General features: G+C 47.3%; 1 protein-coding gene across 1 annotated transcript in view; it reads right to left on the bottom strand.

Moving 5' to 3' along the window:
• ASB10 (ankyrin repeat and SOCS box containing 10) overlaps nucleotides 1-19544 on the bottom strand; it is a 127929-nt gene extending 108385 nt beyond the window's left edge. Inside the window, exon 1 of the mRNA XM_073677112.1 lies at nucleotides 19098-19544. Within this exon, the coding sequence (XP_073533213.1) occupies nucleotides 19098-19404 (307 nt within the window). The 5' untranslated portion in view covers nucleotides 19405-19544. The remainder of the gene's footprint in view (nucleotides 1-19097) is intronic.
• Nucleotides 19545-20348: the final 804 nt, after the last annotated feature.

Genomic DNA, 20348 nt, shown 5'->3' with positions numbered 1-20348 from the left:
CTCCTTTGTGTCCCCAGACGATAGGAGTCATACACTGGATCCCCAATGACCGGACTCCTCTGCGTGCCCAGACGATAGGAGTCATACACTGGATCTCCAATGACCGGACTCCTCTGTGTCCCCAGACGATAGGAGTCATACACTGGATCCACAATGACCGGACTCCTCTGTGTCCCCGACAATAGGAGTCATACACTGGATCTCCAGTGACTGGACTCCTCTGTGTCCCCAGGCGATAGGAGTCATACACTGGATCTCCAATGACCGGACTCCTCTGTGTCCCCGACAATAGGAGTCATACACTGGATCCCCAATGACCGGACTCCTCTGTGTCCCCAGACGATAGGAGTCATACACTGGATCCCCAATGACCGGACTCCTCTGTGTCCCCAGGCGATAGGAGTCATACACTGGATCTCCAATGACCGGACTCCTCTGTATCCCCAGACGATAGGAGTCATACACTGGATCCACAATGACCGGACTCCTCTGTATCCCCAGACGATAGGAGTCATACACTGGATCTCCAATGACCGGACTCCTCTGTGTCCCCAGACGATAGGAGTCATACACTGGATCTCCAATGACCAGACTCTTCTGTGTCCCCAGACGATAGGAGTCATACACTGGATCTCCAATGACCGGACTCCTCTGTGTCCCCAGACGATAGGAGTCATATACTGGATCCCCAATGACCGGACTCCTCTGTGTCCCCAGGCGATAGGAGTCATACACTGGATCTCCAATGACCAGACTCCTTTGTGTCCCCAGACGATAGGAGTCATACACTGGATCTCCAATGACCGGACTCCTCTGTGTCCCCGACAATAGGAGTCATACACTGGATCTCCAATGACCGGACTCCTCTGTATCCCCAGACGATAGGAGTCATACACTGGATCCCCAATGACCGGACTCCTCTGTATCCCCAGACGATAGGAGTCATACACTGGATCTCCAATGACCGGACTCCTCTGTGTCCCCAGACGATAGGAGTCATACACTGGATCTCCAATGACCAGACTCTTCTGTGTCCCCAGACGATAGGAGTCATACACTGGATCTCCAATGACCGGACTCCTCTGTGTCCCCAGACGATAGGAGTCATATACTGGATCCCCAATGACCGGACTCCTCTGTGTCCCCAGGCGATAGGAGTCATACACTGGATCTCCAATGACCAGACTCCTTTGTGTCCCCAGACGATAGGAGTCATACACTGGATCTCCAATGACCAGACTCTTCTGTGTCCCCAGACGATAGGAGTCATACACTGGATCTCCAATGACCGGACTCCTCTGTGTCCCCAGACGATAGGAGTCATATACTGGATCCCCAATGACCGGACTCCTCTGTGTCCCCAGGCGATAGGAGTCATACACTGGATCTCCAATGACCAGACTCCTCTGTGTCCCCAGACGATAGGAGTCATACACTGGATCTACAATGACCAGACTCCTCTGTGTCCCCAGACGATAGGAGTCATACACTGGATCTACAATGACCGGACTCCTCTGTGTCCCCAGACGATAGGAGTCACATACTGGATCCCCCTGTGACCGGATCACACATGATGAGAGTAATACATTAGATCCCCCATCCCTGGACTCAGCTGTGTCCCATAAGATAGGAGCCATTCTAGGGGCCGTTATGTTGTAGAGACAGTTCTTCCATTTGACTCATATCAGACACAAAGTTTGGATAAATGAGATGATTCCTCCAGGAGATCCTGTGTGACCAGACAGAAGTGCGAGGCGGCCCCTCCACCTCCCGGCCCCTCCATGGAGATGACCCTCCTCATACTGGATGTCTTTCTCCTGCTCCGGAGTTTCTTTTGCTCTGTGTCATCTCTAAATTTAGAAGGTTTGGACTGGATGTGTGGATGATCGCCAAGACCGTGGCGGGGGATGGTAGCGAGTCCAGGAATTACATCCTTGATACGGTTCTATATCAACAAAATAACTCAAGCTAAATCAGCCCAGTTTCAAAGGAAGAAATAAACCGAATCATTAAAATAAATCGTTTTTATTTCCATTCAATTAAAAAAGTTTTTTGCTAAAATTCAGGGACGTTCAAAATCAAGACGTCAAATCTCAATCACGAACCTCCCGTATGTTATTACGGTAAATATTCTCCATAAAGATCGTTAGCAATATGAGAAGACTCAAATATCCAATTCTATTGCAGCCATTCCCTGGTCATAAAGGGCTGGAAGGAATTTTTTATTTTTTGCCCGAGATTCAAAAACTGTAAAGTGCAAGTGCCAAAAAATGATATCTCTGGATCCTACAGATAAATCTCTTGTGTGTTATATTTAGGGCAATGTCAAAACGTCAGCAGCAAAGTCATTTCATAGGGAAGGCACGGTGGCTCAGTGGTTAGCCGATATGGTGGCTCAGTGGTTAGCCGATATGGTGGCTCAGTGGTTAGCCGATATGGTGGCTCAGTGGTTAGCCGATATGGTGGCTCAGTGGTTAGCCGATATGGTGGCTCAGTGGTTAGCACTGCAGCCTTGCTGCACTGGGGTCCTGGGTTCATATCCCATCAAGGACAACATCTGCAAGGAGTTTGTATGTTCTCCCCGTGTTTGCATGGGTTTCCTCTGGTTTCTTACTACACTCCAAAGACATACTGATAGTGAATCTAGATTGTGAGCCCCGATGGGGACAGTGACGATAATGTATGTTAGCGCTATATGAAAAAAAATAAAGATTATTAATCCATCCATCAGGAATTTTATTGATTCTCCGTGGCTGAGCCGATTACGTCAGAGATATAATAAAGTGTTGGGTCTCGACAGGCAAAGCCCCTCTCAGGCCACTGAAGGTGGACATGCTGACTCAGCCACCCCTGGATTTCTGCTTCTTCGATGGTGGCTGATAGACCAGTTTTTGTGTAAGAAGATCTGTTGCGCAGTGAACTATCATCTGCGGGTTCTTCAGCTGCGGTGAAGCTCTTCCTCTGGATTTCTGAACATTTGTCATTTTCCCAATGCAGGAAGATATTTTCAGATTTTACAGAAATGAAGGTGGTGAGTCCGGCACTGCCACACGTCAAGGACAAGAGTGATCGACATAAATCAAGTCAGACAATATGGCAACCACTGAACATTGAGTAATGCTCCTGACGAGTAGTGATGAGCGGGCACTAAAATGCTCGGGTACTCTTTGGTGGGGTCGAACATATCGTAATGCTCTGGTGATCGACCCGAGCAACGAGCCCAATGTAAGTCAATGGGAAACTCGAGCATTTTTCAGGCGGCTCCCCCCGGCCGTCTGCAGAGGGCCTAAATATTGGCCAAATCGATGGGAACAGTGCTCAAATGATATGTGAATAGCATGGGGAAGACCCATGGAAGCATCTCTGACCCCCAGGTCACTGCTGTCAACAACGTTGTCAGAGTATTACGCCACTTTTACGGACTCACAATAAAACATACAAAAACTAAGCCAAAATGGATTTTTCTGGAAAAAATGTTAAGGAACTTCCTTTCCAGGGTAATGACTTGTATATAAGGCAAAATAAATAACCAAAAGCAAAAATGCTCCTCCACACCCTGGGATATGTTCACACGTAGCGTTTTTGCACTTTTGCATTGCTTTCAACAGTGAAAAATCCATTCACCGGGAAATATCATTTTAAAATTTAACTACCTTATCTGGCCATGTGGTGTATGAGACATGATCAGACACATCCTGTTTCATTTATGAAGGAGGGACTGTGAAAGTCACAAAGCCAATTTTAACAAGGCCATCAGGCGGCCCTTACTATTGTTAGGTGGTCAGGAGTCTCCACCCAAACTATTATTAGAGGGCCATAAGCCGGATATGCTTTGTTGCTCCCATTAAAAAAGAGCGGGTCTCCTACACTGTTATTGCACATTCAGTGACTGCAATGGCTGCCAAAGATTAGGACGCACTCCAATACCCCTTTGAAGAGACATTAAAAAAATTGTTCCCAATATTAAGGAGTGGGTCTCCTATAGTGGTAATGCCCATGCAGTGACTGCAGAAGGTCACGGTGCTTGGCATTGCAGACGCTTTCTTGATCCTCTCATTTCTTTAGCATGATTATATCCTTCTTCCTTTAGGAGACAGCAGCTACCTCCACCTTCTGCTGCTGATTGACACACCCTTGCTTAATAGTTAAAAACTCTGTTTCTCCCGAGAGGCGCCAGTGATAGTTCTATGTACCTTTGTGCAGGCTTGGAGCACTAGCAGTTGGCTAGTTTCTACTCTGGCGCCCTTGGAGGACAGTTGGCGTTATCTCTCTCGTGTCTGCTCAAGCTAAGTGTATCCCCTTTGTTTGTCTACCTTGTTGTCTTTAGTTTGTAGTGGGGCTTGACTAGTGCTCACCCTGTCCCCTCCCTATCTAGAACCAAGCTCTAGAGACATTCAGGGCTTAAATTCCTGCTCGGCAATAGGTATGGAACCTATACAGGGATGATAGGGTAGGCAGGGTGATATTAGATCTGCCAAGGGGTCTCCACTCCCCCTTTCCCTAGTGTTTGGGTTTCCTTTCCCTCTTCCCTTCGTGTTGCACTTAGTTTTTGCCTCACCTTGGGTGACATTGGGCTGACAAAAAATTGGACGCACTCCAATACCCCTTTGAAGAGGTGTAGAGGAGATCCTCATTAAAAAAAAATTGTTATCATTTTTAAGGAGTGGGTCTCCTATACTGGTGCATACTAAGTGCATGGGCTAAAAAACATTTACCCCTGGGGGTATGCATGAACATACTGTATAACATAAAGAATGTTAGAGGTAGGTCTCTAAAAAAATTTCCCACGGGCATCATAAACACCCTTAAAAAAAACTATGTGGGTATTGTATCACGGTCACCCTAGTGATATGGTGGTGGAGGATGAGGAGAAGGAGAAGGAGGAGGAAAACAGAAAATAGACAAAATCAGGAAGCATATACCCATGTCTGGGTGTAAAGAGGTGCATGGGAATAGACCCCATAAAAAAAAAACAGGATTTGAGTTTGTTACGCTGCTCTCATTCGATGGTGTTGAGAAGTCTGGCCCAATCCAGCCCTTGTTCATTTTTATAAGAGTCAGCCTGTCAGCATTTTCAGTTGACAGGCGGATGCGCTTATCAGTTATAATTCCACCAGCGGCACTAAAAACCCGCTCTGATAAAACGCTGGTGGCAGGGCAGGCCAGGACCTCCAAGGCATAGATAGCCAGTTCATTCCATGTATCCATCTTGGATACCCAATAGTTATAAGGCACAGAGGAATCACAGAGGACGTTGGTACGGTCGGTAAGGTACTCCTTAAGCATCTTCCAAAACTCTTCCCTCCTTGTCAGAGTACCCCGCGCATCAGGGCTTGGGCGCTTGGAGGGTCTGAGAAAACTGTCCCAGAACTTTGACAGTGTTCCCCTGCTTCTGCTGCATCATATTTGTGCCTCCCTCGCCTGTACTCTTTGGTTGTCCAACGAACTTTGACCTCTGCCGTCAGCGTTTTCAGATGGGAATTTTTTAAATAATTCTACAACAAGGGCCTTCTGGTACTGAAACTTTTTATTAGACCTCTCCGCCACAGGAAGGAGAGATAGAAAGTTCTCCTTGTAGTGTGGGTCTAGAAGTGTGAGCAACCAGTAATTACTGTGGGCTAAAATGTGTGCAACGCGAGGGTCACGGGAAAGGCAGCTGATCATAAAGTCAGCCATGTGTGCCAGACTGCCAACAGTCAAGACTTCCGTGTCCTGACCCAGAGGATAACTGTCCATGATCTCCTCCTCATCCTCCTCTTGGTCCTCCTTCTCCGTCTCCTTAGGCCATCCACGCTGAACAGACGGTATAACTGGTTTGTGGGTATTACCGTCTGAAGAGCAGGAAAACACCTACTGTTCCTCCTCGTCTTCCTCCACCTCCTCCTCATTATCACCCAATCCGCATTGAGATGAGATGAGGCTGGGCTGTGTGGCATCACCCTCTATGGCTCCTTGCTCCATCTCATCGTGCTCCACCTGCAATGCATCCTCTCTTTAATTGTGAGCAGTAAGTGATTCAGTAGACAGAGAAGCCGGATGGGGACGCTAATTATGGCGTCATCGCCGCTCACCATCTTGGTAGAGTCCTTAAAGTTTTGGAGGACGGCACAGATGTCAGACATCCATGCTCGCTCATCAGCTCTTATGTGCAGAGGCTGAGCTGAATACCGACGGGCGTGTTGAATCTGGTACTCAACGACTGCCCTCTACTGTTCACAAATCCTTCCCAACATATCAACATATGCAACGTTGAGTTCCAATTTGTGATGACATCACACACCAGTCAGTGAGCTGGAAGCTGCAAACGCTGCTGAAGCACGGCGAAGATGGCGGAAGCTGTAGTTGACTTTTGGGAATGGGCACACATGCGGCGTACGTTCACAAGCAGATCAGGCAGATCCGGGTAGGTTTTTAGAAACTGCTGAACCACTAGGTTGAGCACATGGGCCAGGCATGGTACGTGTGCGAACTCACCTAGCTTCAGAGCCGCCACCAGGTTCCGGCCATTGTCACACACGACCATGACTGGCTGTAGGTTCAGCGGTGACAGCCACAGATCTGCCTGCTCTGTTACATCTGTCAACAACTATTCAGTGGTGTGCGGTTTGTCCCCTAAGCATATTAGCTTCAGTACAGCCTGTTGTCGATTGGCCGAGGCAGTGCTGCAGTGCTTCCAGCCTGTGACTGATGTGGTCATTTCGGAGATGGAGGCTGAGCAGGTGTAAAATGTGGGAACAACCCTGATTGACATAGGGCCCGCAATCCTTGGTGTCGGGAGGACGTGTTCCATCCCAGGGTCCGACTGGGTCCTGGCTTCCATATATTAACCCAGTGTGCCGTCAGTGAGATGTGCCATCCCTGGCCACAAGCACTTGTCCACGTGTCTGTGGTTAGGTGGATCTTCCCAGTAACTGCATTGTTGAGGGCACGGGTAATGTTCTGGGACACGTGCTTGTGTAAAGCAGGGACGGCACACCGGGAGAAATAGTGGCGGCTGGGGACCATGTTTGTATTCCAGGGAACAGTTGCCCGAGTTCCAGGCAACAGCGACCAAGTGTGAATAGGTTTGAACAACACACATCTGGCAGACTCTAAATGGAGTGTAATATTTGGCCTGCTCCCAAAAAATTCTCGATTATTAGCGCAGTAATATCTGATCCAGTCTGATGACCACGGGTTTAGGCAGTGGCGTTAGATATATGGTATTGGTCAATGACCAAGTGTGAATAGGTGCAACAAAACACAGCTGGCTGAGTGTAAATGGAGTGGAATATTTGGCACGCTCCACAAAATGTCATGATTATTACAGCAGTAATATGGGATCACGTCTGATGATGGATACGTTTCTCTGCTTCCACAATACAGCAATGCAAATAAAATCCAAAAAATCTGTCTGTATTCTGCTAACAAGCAAATGGAGCAGTAAAATGGTGTACTCTGGATTGCTTTTTAAGCAAATAATCGGGATTAAGAGCAAAAAAAAAAATAGCCCTGATATGTACGGCTATGGATATTAGTAACAGCAGCAGAAAGAACGTGCAATGGACCCTATTCTGCTGTACACACTGCCACAAACTATGCCTGCCTAACTCCTGCTATCACCAGTAATAATATATTATAGTTCAGATGTGTATATATTGCTGTGGAAAACCTATACGTAACTAATAAACCGCCAATTCTCTCCCTAGCTCAGCAGCACCTCTCCCTACACTGTCTGATCCGGAGTGACTGTGATGAGCATGGCGGCGCCCGGTCTGATATAGACCTGATGAAGCTGTGCGGCCAGCCAATCACTGTAATGCCACAACCAACATGGCTACGGCATTACAGTGAGTGGCAGGCAATCCCTGCATGTTCATTGGCTCTCTAAAGAGCGCCAAACATGCAGGGAGGAGACCTGAGCTCCCGCCGAGCAACCCGGAAATACTCACCGAGCATCTCGAGCACGCTCGCTCATCAGTACTGATGACATCTCCTTGAGATAAAGGGTACAAAGATCACAACCAGAACTCGGTGCCATCAAGCCAGAATCCGGCAGCAACAATATATTACCTGATCTGATATTCCGGCCTGGACTGGCCGACATCCTTCTCTTCCACTTTGCAGCTGTTAAAGCCAATTTTAAGTCAACATTTTCTAAAAATTCATGTAATATGGCGTTCAGCGGGATCAAGACCCTCAAAGTGAGGGCAACGTCTGGTTGCCCTATCTGGGATCGGGTATTGTGGTGAAATGGTTCTGTCGCATACAATGTTGACTTCGTGGATTGTCATTTCTTCTGCTAGATGGGATGACTTTACCTCTGTTAAAATATTGGACTAAAGGGCATTTTCTCTAGATGTAATGTCGGAGCGTTGAAAACATAAGATGATAGAATTTTGGGTATTTGCTCACGAACAGTCAGGAGTATTCTAGTCTGTTCAGGTCTGTCAAAAGATGGAAGTCTCCATTTGAATCACTATGGGTCGGCGTCCGCTCCTCCACAATACACCACAGCCTCCCGGGGAATAGACCTCCGGCATCACTTCTACAGGACAGACACACATGTCACATAGACAGCTAAGACAGCACTTGGGGATCATTTAATAATCCATTAAACAAGACCACACAGGGTTTCTGACCCCCACAGGCAGATGATACTGGTACATAGAGATACATAGGTACATAGCAGAGTATTTCTATGTCCCTGTATTCTAGAAGCAGCACAAAAGAAAGGTTTTTTTCTTCCTATAATATTACTAAAAAAGTATTGAAAAACCATTACAATAATGTCATTATTAATGCACTTTATAAAATGAATAATAATCATCACACATCAGCAAGTAACAGGCATATTTGGTGTCCCTGTAATCATAATGACCCACATAACATAGCGATCAGATTATTTATGGCAATCAGTAAATGATGTAAAACAATGGCGTGATTGATATTTTTCTCTATTACATCCATAAGATAATATACTAAGAATGTATCGCTGAGGCCGTGTTCACACGTAGTGTAAATGCAGCATTTTTTCTGCACGTTTTCTGCAGGTGTCCGCATCACAAAACGCAATAACAATCTCCTGGGATTAATGTTTTTTTTGTGTTTCCCCCCATATGTGATGCGGCTTTGTGCAGATGTGAAACCGCATCTTAATGCTTTTTTATTGTACAGAAAAGCTTTTATTCTGCGCTGAAGAACGTTACGGCGATTGTCGACAGAGTTCAGCAGCATCTTCAGACGCACAACCTACTGTCCTTCCCCATTATCCTGCAGACTGTAAGCCCGCGGCGGCCGGCCCTCACCCCTCTGGGATTTATGTTTGTATGTCGCCCTTTCACATGTACAGGAGCCGGGAATCAATGTGCTCTAAACATAAATCATAGTAATAATAGACGCACGAGGGCTGAGATCTCATGGAATCACATCCACTTTGCTTGGACATTAGGGCTCGTTCACACTTCAGTATCTCCGGTACGAGCGGTGAGTTTCTACACATACAGGAGACATTGACACACGCAGTGCCCATCTCAGTGCGTTTCCACGGACCGTGTGTCCTTGTGCTCCACAAGGAGACAAGTCTGTTTTTTTGCGGATACACGGTCCGCAAAACGTACCACACGGATGACATCCTAGTGTCATCAGTGTGACTCGTGCCGGTGCCTGGGAATCCGTGTACATTTAGCGCTGTTCCCAAGCACCAGGTGCTGAACGCTGCCCTCATCATGGTTCCCTGAAACCAGCATCTGAAACAACGGATACTGGAAGCCTGTGCTAGCATTTCTTCTGCGGTGTTTCTATCAGTGTGTCAAGAGTGGGAGAAGAGGGTTGCATTGACCATCCAACACAATGGGCAGCACTTTGAACACATTTTATAAGTGGTCATAAACTTGTAAAAAACTCATGAAAGAATAAAGTTACGTTAAAACCAAGCACACCATTGTTTATCTTATGAAATTCTCAATAAGTTTGATGTGTCACATGACCCTCTTCCCATTGAAAAAAATAAAGTTGGATCCAAATGGCCGACTTCAAAATGGCCGCCATGGTCACCACCCATCTGGAAAAGTTTTCCCCCTCCCATATACTAATGTGCCACAAACAGGAAGTTGATATCACCAACCATTCCCATTTAATTTAGGTGTATCCATATAAATGGCGCACCATGTATATGTATAACCATTGTGTATATAGTGTATTGTCTAGTGTGCCCTTAAGGTGATTAAATACAGTGGGTATGGAAAGTATTCAGACCCCTTTAAATTTTTCACTCTGTTTCATTGCAGCCATTTGGTAAATTCTTAAAAGTTAATTTTTTTCTCATTAAAGTACACTCTGCACCCCATCTTGACTGAAAAAAAAACAGAAATGTAGAAATGTTTGCAAATTTATTAAAAAAGAAAAACTGAAATATCACATGGTCATAAGTATTCAGACCCTTTGCTCAGACACTCATATTTAAGTCATATGCTGTCCATTTCCTTGTGATCCTTTAGATGGTTCTACTCCTTCATTGGAGTCCAGCTGTGTTTAATTAAGCTGATAGACAGGTGTGTGCCTTTCCAAATAAAGTCACAGTGCATGTCAGACCAAATGAGAATCATGAGCTCAAAGGAACTGCCCAAGGAGCTCAGAGACAGAATTGTGGCAAGGCACAGAACTGGCCAAGGTTACAAAAGAATTTCTGCTTTACTCAAGGTTCCTAAGAGCACAGTGGACGCCATAATCCTTAAATGGAAGAAGTTTGGGACCACCAGAAGTCTTCCTAGACCTGGCCGTCCAGCCAAACTGAGCAATCGTGGGAGAAGACCCTTGGTGAGAGAGGTAAGGAAGAACCTCAAGATCACTGTGGCTGAGCTCCAGAGATGCAGTAAGGAGATGGGAGAAAGTTCCACAAAGTCAACTATCACTGCAGCCCTCCACCAGTCGGGTCTTTATGGCAGAGTGGCCCGACGGAAGCCTCCCCTCAGTGCAAGACATATGAAAGCCCGCATAGAGTTTGCTCAAAAACACATGAAGGACTCCCAGACTATGAGAAGTAAGATTCTCTGGTCTGATGAGACGAAAATAGAACTTTTTGGTGATAATTCTAAGCGGTATGTGTGGATAAAACCAGGCACTGCTCATCACCTGCCCAATACATTCCCAACAGTGAAACATGGTGGTGGCAGCATCATGCTATGGGGGTGTTTTTCAGCTGCAGGTACAGGACGACTGGTTGCAATTGAAGGAAACATGAATGCTGCCAAGTACAGAGATATCCTGGATGAAAACCTCTTCCAGAGTGCTCTGGACCTCAGATTTGGCTGAAGGTTCACCTTCCAACAAGACAATGACCCTAAGCACACAGCTAAAATAACAAAGGAGTGGCTTCAGAACAACTCTGTGACCATTCTTGACTGGCCCAGCCAGAGCCCTGACCTAAACCCAATTGAGCATCTCTGGAGAGACCTGAAAATGGCTGTCCACCAACGTTCACGATCCAACCTGACGGAACTGGAGAGGATCTGCAAGGAAGAATGGCAGAGGATCCCCAAATCCAGGGGTGAAAAACTTGTTGCATCCATTCCCAAGAAGACTCATGGCTGCACTAGCTCAAAAGGGTGGTTCTACTCAATACTGAGCAAAGGGGCTGAATACTTATGACCATGTGGTATTTCAGGTTTTCTTTTTTAACTGGTTCCCGACCGCCCACTGTACATAAACATCGGCGCTGCCTGGGCTCTGTGCAGCGCCGACGTTTAAAAACGGTGGGTGGTCCCACAGCGCTCAGGACCCCCAGGGTCCTGCTAGCGCTGCGGTACCGGGTCAGAGCAATAGCTCTGACATGTGGCATCATGGGGACCTGATTGGATCAGGTCCCCATGATGTTAACCTGTTCCTATCTTATAGATGCCGCGATCCATAGCGATCGCGGCATTTAAAAGATAGTGACAGCCGGTGGTCGGTGATTGGGACCCCCCACATACCTGCCAGTGGCAGGGATCCCGGTGCTGTGACCTCTGACATCATCGAGACCTGATTGGCTCAGGTCTCGATGATGTCAGCGTCACACCAGCCAATCAGAGAGATCACCAGGGAAGTTTGTTTTAGCAACAAACTTTCCCGGGCGATCTGCCTGATAAATACATTGTTTCTCCTCCGATCTCAGTGAGAGAGCAGAGGAGAAACACTGTGACAAGAGCTGTGTCAGCCTTGCCACAGTAAAAGTGAAAAAAATAAATAAAAAAGAAAGTAAGAGTTAGGGTTAGTCAGTCCTGTCAGATCAGTCAGTCAGTCCTGTCAGATCAGATCAGTCAGTCAGATCTGTCAGTCAGTCAGTCCTGTCAGATCTGTCAGTCAGTCAGTCCTGTCAGATCAGTCAGTCCTGTCAGTCAGTCAGTCCTGTGAGATCAGTCAGTTCTGTCAGATCAGTCAATCCTGTCAGATCAGTCAGTCCTGTCAGATCAGTCAGTCCTGTCAGTCAGTCAGTCCTGTCAGATCAGTCCAGTCAGTCCTGTCAGATCAGTCAGTCAGTCCTGTCAGATCAGTCAGTCCTGTCAGATCAGTCCGGTCAGTCCAGTCCGGTCCCGTCCTTTCAGTCCGGTCCGTTCAGTGCAGTCCGGTCAGTCCAGTCTGGTTCCGTCCGTTCAGTCCGGTCAAAAAATCTAAAAATAAAATGTCCGGTCAGACTTATACCGCAGAGGAGGTGTATGCCCTGCTGTGTTCTGACACTGATGACAGCGCAATCTCAGATGGAGATGTGGATTTTGAGGGCTTTAGTAGCGGCGACACTGAGAGCTCAGAAATGAGCAGTGATTCTGGTCCATCCTCAAGCCCAAGGACCAGTACAACAATAGGGGCAAATAGTGCTACTGGAGAAACGTCTCCAAATCAGGGACCACTGCCCAGTACAAGCGCTGTCCCTGCTACTAGTGAATTGGCGCACCCCAGTGTACAAGGGGCTTTGCCACATGATCTAGCATTTCCCAGATGGGAGGCTTCGGATTCGGCTGCTCCATTCAGCCCTGATTTCAACGCCATTCCTGGTATAAATGTGGAGGTGGAAGATTTTGGACCAATTCATTTTTTTAATTTGTTTTTTACAGACAGCTTGCTAGAGCATATTGTCGTGCAAACAAATTTATATGCATCCCAATTAATAAGCCAGAATCCCCGATCTTACTATGCTAGGGCAAATTTATGGACACCAACTAATGTCCCGGAAATAAAACATTTTTTAGGACTTACATTTGCCATGGGGCTTGTTAAAAAACCGAGCATTCGATCCTACTGGTCCAACCACCCTGTTCAAGCCACCCCTATGTTTTCAGTCATTCTGCCTAGGACCCGTTATGAAATGCTCATGCGGTTTTGGCATTTTAACGACAATAGTCAATGCCTGCCCAGAAATGCCCCAGAACATGACAGGTTATATAAAATTAGACCCATCATTGAAAATTTGTCAGAAAAATTCTTAAGCCTCTACACCCCAACACAAAATATTTCTATAGACGAGTGCCTTGTAAAATTCAAAGGAAGACGGCACCTCAAGCAATTTATCCCATCTAAAAGGGCAAGGTTTGGAATAAAGATCTATAAAATGTGCGAAAGTTCAACCGGATACACATCCGCTTTCCGCATATATGAGGGGAAAGATAGCCAACTAAACCCACCAGGATGCCCTACTTATCTGGGGACATCTGCAAAAATTGTTTGGGAGCTGATAAGTCCATTTTTTCAAAAAGGCTACAATCTATATGTGGACAATTATTACACCAGCATACCCCTATTTAAAAGTCTGGTTGAACACAACATCGGGGCTTGTGGGACCATCCGTAAAAACCGTCAGGGGTTTCCACAACCATTGGTCAACCAAAAGTTCCAAAAGGGGCAGTCAGGGGCTGTACGCAACGGAGAGCTGCTTGCCCTGAAATATAGGGATAAGAGGGATATTTTTGTCCTCAGCTCGATCCACACAGATGCCACAAGGGCCACTGTAGAACTAGGATCCACCACTCCGAAGCAAAAACCTGTGTCAGTCATTGACTACAACAAACACATGGGGGGTGTGGACCTTGCAGACCAGGTTCTACAGCCATACCAGGTATCAAGAAAGTCCTAGACCTGGTATAAAAAGTTGGTTATCTATTTCTTTCAGGTGGCCACATACAATTCTTTTGTGTTGTACAAAAAAGCAGGAAATTCAGATCCTTTTCTTGATTATCAAGAAAAGGTAATTGAAAATCGTGTCTTTCAAAGTGTTGGCCCCGCTCATCCATTAGAATCTGAGGATGTGAAAAGACTCACTGAGCGACATTTTATTGCACTTATTCCAGCAACGGAAACAAGAAGGAACCCCCAGAAAAGATGTCGTGTATGTACTAAGAGAGGAATGAGGCGTGATACCCGCTACTATTGCCCACAATGCCCATCATTGCCAGCCTTATGCCTCACTGACTGCTTTAAAATCTTCCGCACAGAACCACGTCTTTAAACTGTAATAATGTATCTCATTATGTCATTCAAACATTTGGTTCATTTAGTGAATGACACATTCGAGTAGAGCTCACTTCATTTCCAGGGGGGGTTCTCCAGAATCTAAACCTTCCATTGCGTGCTTGTTTCTGGAAATCATCCATCGAGTTAAAATGGTCACTAAACCCATAGATGAATTCCCAGAGGGGTGTCATTTCCAAAATGGGGTCACTTCAGGGGGGATTCTTTAGCTCTGGTACTCTGAAAAGTGCCAGAACAGCATAATCCCCCCTGAAGTGACCCCATTATGGAAATGACACCTCTGTGGGAATTCATCTATGGGTTTAGTGACCATTTACCGATCTACTTATTTTCCCACCACTAGATTAATTTATACAGAGGAGTAGATTGTAAAATTTGGTCACTTGTTGTGGGTTTCCTCTGTTTAGGCACCTCAGGGGCTCTCCAAATGCAACATGGCGTCCGCTATCCATTCCAGTCAAATTTCCATTCCAAAAGTCAAATGGCGCTCCTTACCTTCCGAGCCATGCCGTGCGCCCAAACAGTGGCTTTGCACCACATATGGGGTATCAGCGTGCTCAGGAGAAATTGCACAACACATTTTGGGGTCCATTTTTTCTGGCTGGCCTTGTGAAAATTAAAAATTTGAGGCTAAAATAGCAGTTTTGTGTTAAAAATGTGTTTTTTTATTTTCACACTTCAACATTATAAAATTCTGTGAAGCCCCTGGGGGTTCAAGGTGCTCACCACACATCTAGATAAGTTCCTTGAGGGGTCTAGTTTCCAAAATGGGGTCACTTGTTGTGGGTTTCCTCTGTTTAGGCACCTCAGGGGCTGTCACAGACACAGCTGTGATTGCAGTGCACAATAGAAGGAAAGTTTGGACTTGGTCAAGCTATTTGGCGAAGTTGGATTTAAGAAAACCCGGCATGGGTTTTCATTCTTGGAGTGGACTACAGGATGGCAGTGGGGCGGTCCACTCCTGGGTCTTACAAGTGGCTCATGGCCACAGATTCCATTTAAAAACCTGCAGCAAAGGTTTGGGTGTGTCAGTGTTGGGACTGCTAGCAGCAGAGCAGGAAGGTCTGTAAGCTTGTGTGATGCTGAACACGGGCCTGTGAAGGCAACGTATCTGACGCAGGAAAAGAACGACAAGCAAAGACCAACAAAGTTGGGAAACCAGGGTACAGAACTAAACAACCAACCACGAAAAAAAACATTAAAAATTAAACTTTTAATAAATCCTTTAAAAATTGTACTCAATAGTAGCTATGGAACAGAGTTTACACAAAGGAGATATATATATTTAAATAATCCTGTGAGGGGAGGGATATATGAACACAATCAAAATGACCCTAAATTAGCCCTAGTGACGAATCTCACCCTACCTGACAGCGGAGTGTTTTTCACCCCAGGGGTTCAAGTGGTGTCCCCGCTCCTCGGTGGCTGTCCCTCACCTATCCCTATATCTCCTTAGCACTACTTCCTATGGGGCCATAATCAGATGACAATGCATGGACCACTAGTCGCAGGTTTTCAGTGAATGTCCCCGTTTTTTGTAGTCCCTCAGATTTATAAAAATCAGTCAAAAAAGACGAAATGTCCATTCATAATGTCCCAGCATCATCAGTTATGCAGCATATCCCAACAAAATACTTTCAAAAGTGATATAAATGGACTTGTCTTAGGGACGGCTCTTCTGAGCTGTCGAGTGACGCTTTTCAAGCAATACTCCTCACGGGACCATGGAGATCATACAACCGTATGCTGAAAATTTCCTACTGGTAAAACCTTCCTTTGGACTATGTATCTAAACGGGCATACTTGTGGAAAATCTCTTACTAGTGAACTTTCTATGGCTGGGTGATCTCCATGCTCCCCTAAGGAGTATTGCCAAAAAGCATTAGCTGATACCTCACAAAGGGCTATTTATAATGGAGTCCATTCCTGATATTCTATGTGATTGGCATTTTGCTATTTGATCTAACGTTTTGTAATCTTATACTAAGGAAATTCATTTTTCTATTGTATATTTATTATATGTTTGTCTAAGGAGATATAGGGATAGGTGAGGGACAGCCACCGAGGAGCGGGGACACCACTTGTACCCCTGGGGTGAAAAACACTCCGCTGTCAGGTAGGGTGAGATTCGTCACTAGGGCTAATTTAGGGTCATTTTGATTGTGTTCATATATCCCTCCCCTCACAGGATTATTTAAATATATATATCTCCTTTGTGTAAACTCTGTTCCATAGCTACTATTGAGTACAATTTTTAAAGGATTTATTAAGGGTATGTGCACACGATGCAGAAATGAAGCAGAAAATTTCTGCAGCATTTCTGCATCTCCCTGGCAGAAAAAACACATGCAGATTGTACATGCAGATTGTACATGCAGATTGTACATGCAGATTGTGCATGCAGATTGTACATGCAGATTGTACATGCAGATTGTGCATGCAGATTGTACATGCAGATTGTGCATGCAGATTGTACATGCAGATTGTGCATGCAGATTGTACATGCAGATTGTACATGCAGATTGTACATGCAGATTGTACATGCAGATTGTACATGCAGATTGTACATGCAGATTGTACATGCAGATTGTACATGCAGATTGTGCATGCAGATTGTACATGCAGATTGTACATGCAGATTGTGCATGCAGATTGTACATGCAGATTGTGCATGCAGATTGTACATGCAGATTGTACATGCAGATTGTACATGCGTTTTTCCTGCAGAATACATGCGGATCCACATGCAGAATGACAAGGCGATTTTACAGTAGCATCACCTGGAAAGTGCTTGACAACTAGGTCACACTATATAAATCCATGCAGCTGGCATATATAGTGTGACCCGAGAGAGTGTATATACTTACCTCCGATGGCCCGCGCTGTCCTGCTCACTCCGTTCTCCCGGCAACTTTGAATTGAAAGACCTGCCGACATCAGCGCAGGTCCTTCAACTCACTGCAAGGGCCGGGAACCAAGCAGGAGCGCTGCGCGGGCCGACAGATGGTAAGTATATATATATTTTTTATTTTATTCTTGTTTTACAGCTTTTTTAATGGTACCTGGATGTGGATGAGACTCTCCTCTGCTCCACACTCGGGTACCATCCGCACATTAGAACGCGCCAATTACGCAAGTACAGATGCAGTCTTGCGGAATTGGCGCGTTCTAATGCAAGTCAATGGCGGCGAAAACGCCGCGTTTACGCAAAATTAATTGACATGCTGCGGATTTTTGAGCGCAGCGTTTACGCATCATGGGCACAGCACATGTGGATTTCAATTGGGGAACATTGCTGCCCTTCTACCATGCGTTTTTCATGCGTTTCCGCGGCGTTTACGCAACTGCAAAAACACAGCGGAAACGCATTAAATACGCATCGTGTGAACTCAGCCTTAAACTTTAATTTTTAATGTTTTTTTTCGTGGTTGGTTGTTTAGTAACGTATCTGACGCACCCTAAGTGACACGGCACGGCCGTCTCCCACGGCAACGAGGTGACACAGACTGTGTGGATATCCTGCTGCGATCTCGAGGACAGCTATTGCATATGAGTTGTGAGTTTTGGCAAATAAAGCCGTTTAAGTTGGACTTTCCTTGGGTCACGGCCTCATTTACTGCACAGTGTGAACACCGCCGCACTCCACTGCATTGTGACCCCATGGATATTGTGGTGTAACATTTGATCCATAGTATAAGTGTTGGCTGTTAGTGCCATCTGTATCTTTTATCTGTTATGAAATGTCTGCATGTATTGCTCAGTCTTCTAGCCTTGTTTATTAGGACACAGTAAATGGGCTTCGCTGCCGTGGGATCTGTTCTGCCTCGTCCTGGGTTTTAGCTGCTTTGGGATCTGTTCTTCTGCCTCGTCCTGGGTTTTAGCTGCTTTGGCATCTGTTCTTCTGCCTCGTCCTGGGTTTTAGCTGCTTTTCTATGTATATTTGGGTATGTTTTTGGTATCAGTGAAGTATCTTTCTTGCATCCTTGTATTTAGCGCATCGTCTCTGGATATTTGGGGCCTGGTCCATATACTTCTTCTTGGTGTCTTCGGATCCACGAATCTAGGCGCCTGTGTTCCCGGCTTGGTTTCTGGCCAGCTATAATCCCGTTAATGGACCGGGCTTATATCTAGCCAGGAATGGTGGCAGCTCTACCGGGCTGATAAGGTTCTGTTTCACTAGTGAAGGGGCCTCTCGGCCTGTCAGGGGTGTGAGCGAGTGTGGTGCCACGTCAGTGACTGCTTGGGTCGCCCTCGCTCACTCCCCGTTCCTCCCTGGGCCGGGTGGACAGGTACGAAGCTCCCCGGGAAGAGTGGAGGTGCGGAGGGCGCGTGATCCCTCCGACGTATAGTGACGTCAGGCGGGTGGCGAGGTGCGGGTTCATCACACAAGGATATGCACAGAATAAGGACACGGGGTAAGGGCCCTCGTCAATCCAGCGGACAGAGCAGTGAACCTGGAGCCACGAGTAACGTGCTTCCTTAGCGGGACACATGAAGGACTTTGTGCTCATCAATCAACCAATGAAACCCCACAATAAAAGATGAAATCGCCTGGGGGCAGAGGTCAGATAATGAACGTCTCCGTCACCGCCATTCAGGACCCTTCCCTCACTTACCGGCCTGTGCGCTGCTCCAGCGCAGGTCATGGGCCCGTGTGGGGACCAGCAGGTTGGTGGACCCCTCTGTGCCCAGGAGGTCTTGCAGGGTTTCTAGGTTACCACTGAACAGTGCCGTATGGAGTAGGGGGTCAGCGCAGAGCCGAGGGGGCTGAGGCGACGGTTTGTCTGGTGGCTGATGCCTGTGGATTGAGGGTCTCCATGACATCCGGGACAGTTTTCTCCGCATTTCCCACCTCTCCTGCTCCTCAGACTCCAGCTTGAGAGAACGTAAAGCAGAGCTTGAGAAGGGGAAGGAGAAGGCCATGCTGCCCTCCTGGGGCCAGTCTCGGGTGTTGGGGTCCTCGCGTCACCTGTACATGTGATAAGACATATTATCATGTAGACCAGTCTGGAGTGGCTGCTGCCGTTCGCTCTCACATTACCGGACTTCTTTTGATCTTTTTGGGTCCTTTTTATTAACCCTATCCCCCTGGCACAGCCCCCTGTGTGTATGACCAACCCGTAACACGAGCCCCTCCTGTTCTCATCCATCCGCTGCTCTGAGCTATTAATATTCCCGGGACGTCCGGCCGCGTCTCCGGACACAGGAGCCGAGAACCCCCCGAGCCCAACATGGAGAAGCCCGAGAGAAGCAGGGAGTCACTGTATGTCGGGTGAGGGCCCTGAACCCTGAGAACCAGTTTAAGGTCAAGCCATTGACCCCCATTCCTCGCCGGGCACATTGATCCCTGCTCATGGCCGAGCACATTAACCCCCGCTCCTGGCCGGACACATTGACCCTCATCCCTGGCCGGGCACATTGACCCCCCGCTCCTGGCCGGGCACATTGACCCCCCGCTCCTGGCCGGGCCCATTGACCCCCGCTCCTGGCCGGGCACATTGACCCCCCGCTCCTGGCCGAGCACATTAACCCCCGCTCCTGGCCGGACACATTGACCCTCATCCCTGGCCAGGCACATTGACCCCCCGCTCCTGGCCGGGCACATTGACCCCCCGCTCCTGGCCGGGCCCATTGACCCCCGCTCCTGGCCGGGCACATTGACCCTCATCCCTGGCCAGGCACATTGACCCCCCGCTCCTGGCCGGGCACATTGACCCCCCGCTCCCGGCCGGGCCCATTGACCCCCGCTCCTGGCCGGGCACATTGACCCCCGCTCCTGGCCGGGCACATTGACCCCCCGCTCCTGGCTGGGCCCATTGACCCCCGCTCCTGGCCAGGCACATTGACCCCCGCTCCTGGCCGGGCAC

This window comes from Phyllobates terribilis, unplaced genomic scaffold, assembly GCF_046119375.1.
Source record: "Phyllobates terribilis strain yellow unplaced genomic scaffold, ASM4611937v1 Scaffold_4__5_contigs__length_816908805, whole genome shotgun sequence".
Lineage (NCBI taxonomy): Eukaryota > Metazoa > Chordata > Amphibia > Anura > Dendrobatidae > Phyllobates > Phyllobates terribilis.
The sequence above is the reverse complement of the archived record's forward strand: the minus strand, read 5'-3'. Positions and strand labels throughout refer to the sequence as shown.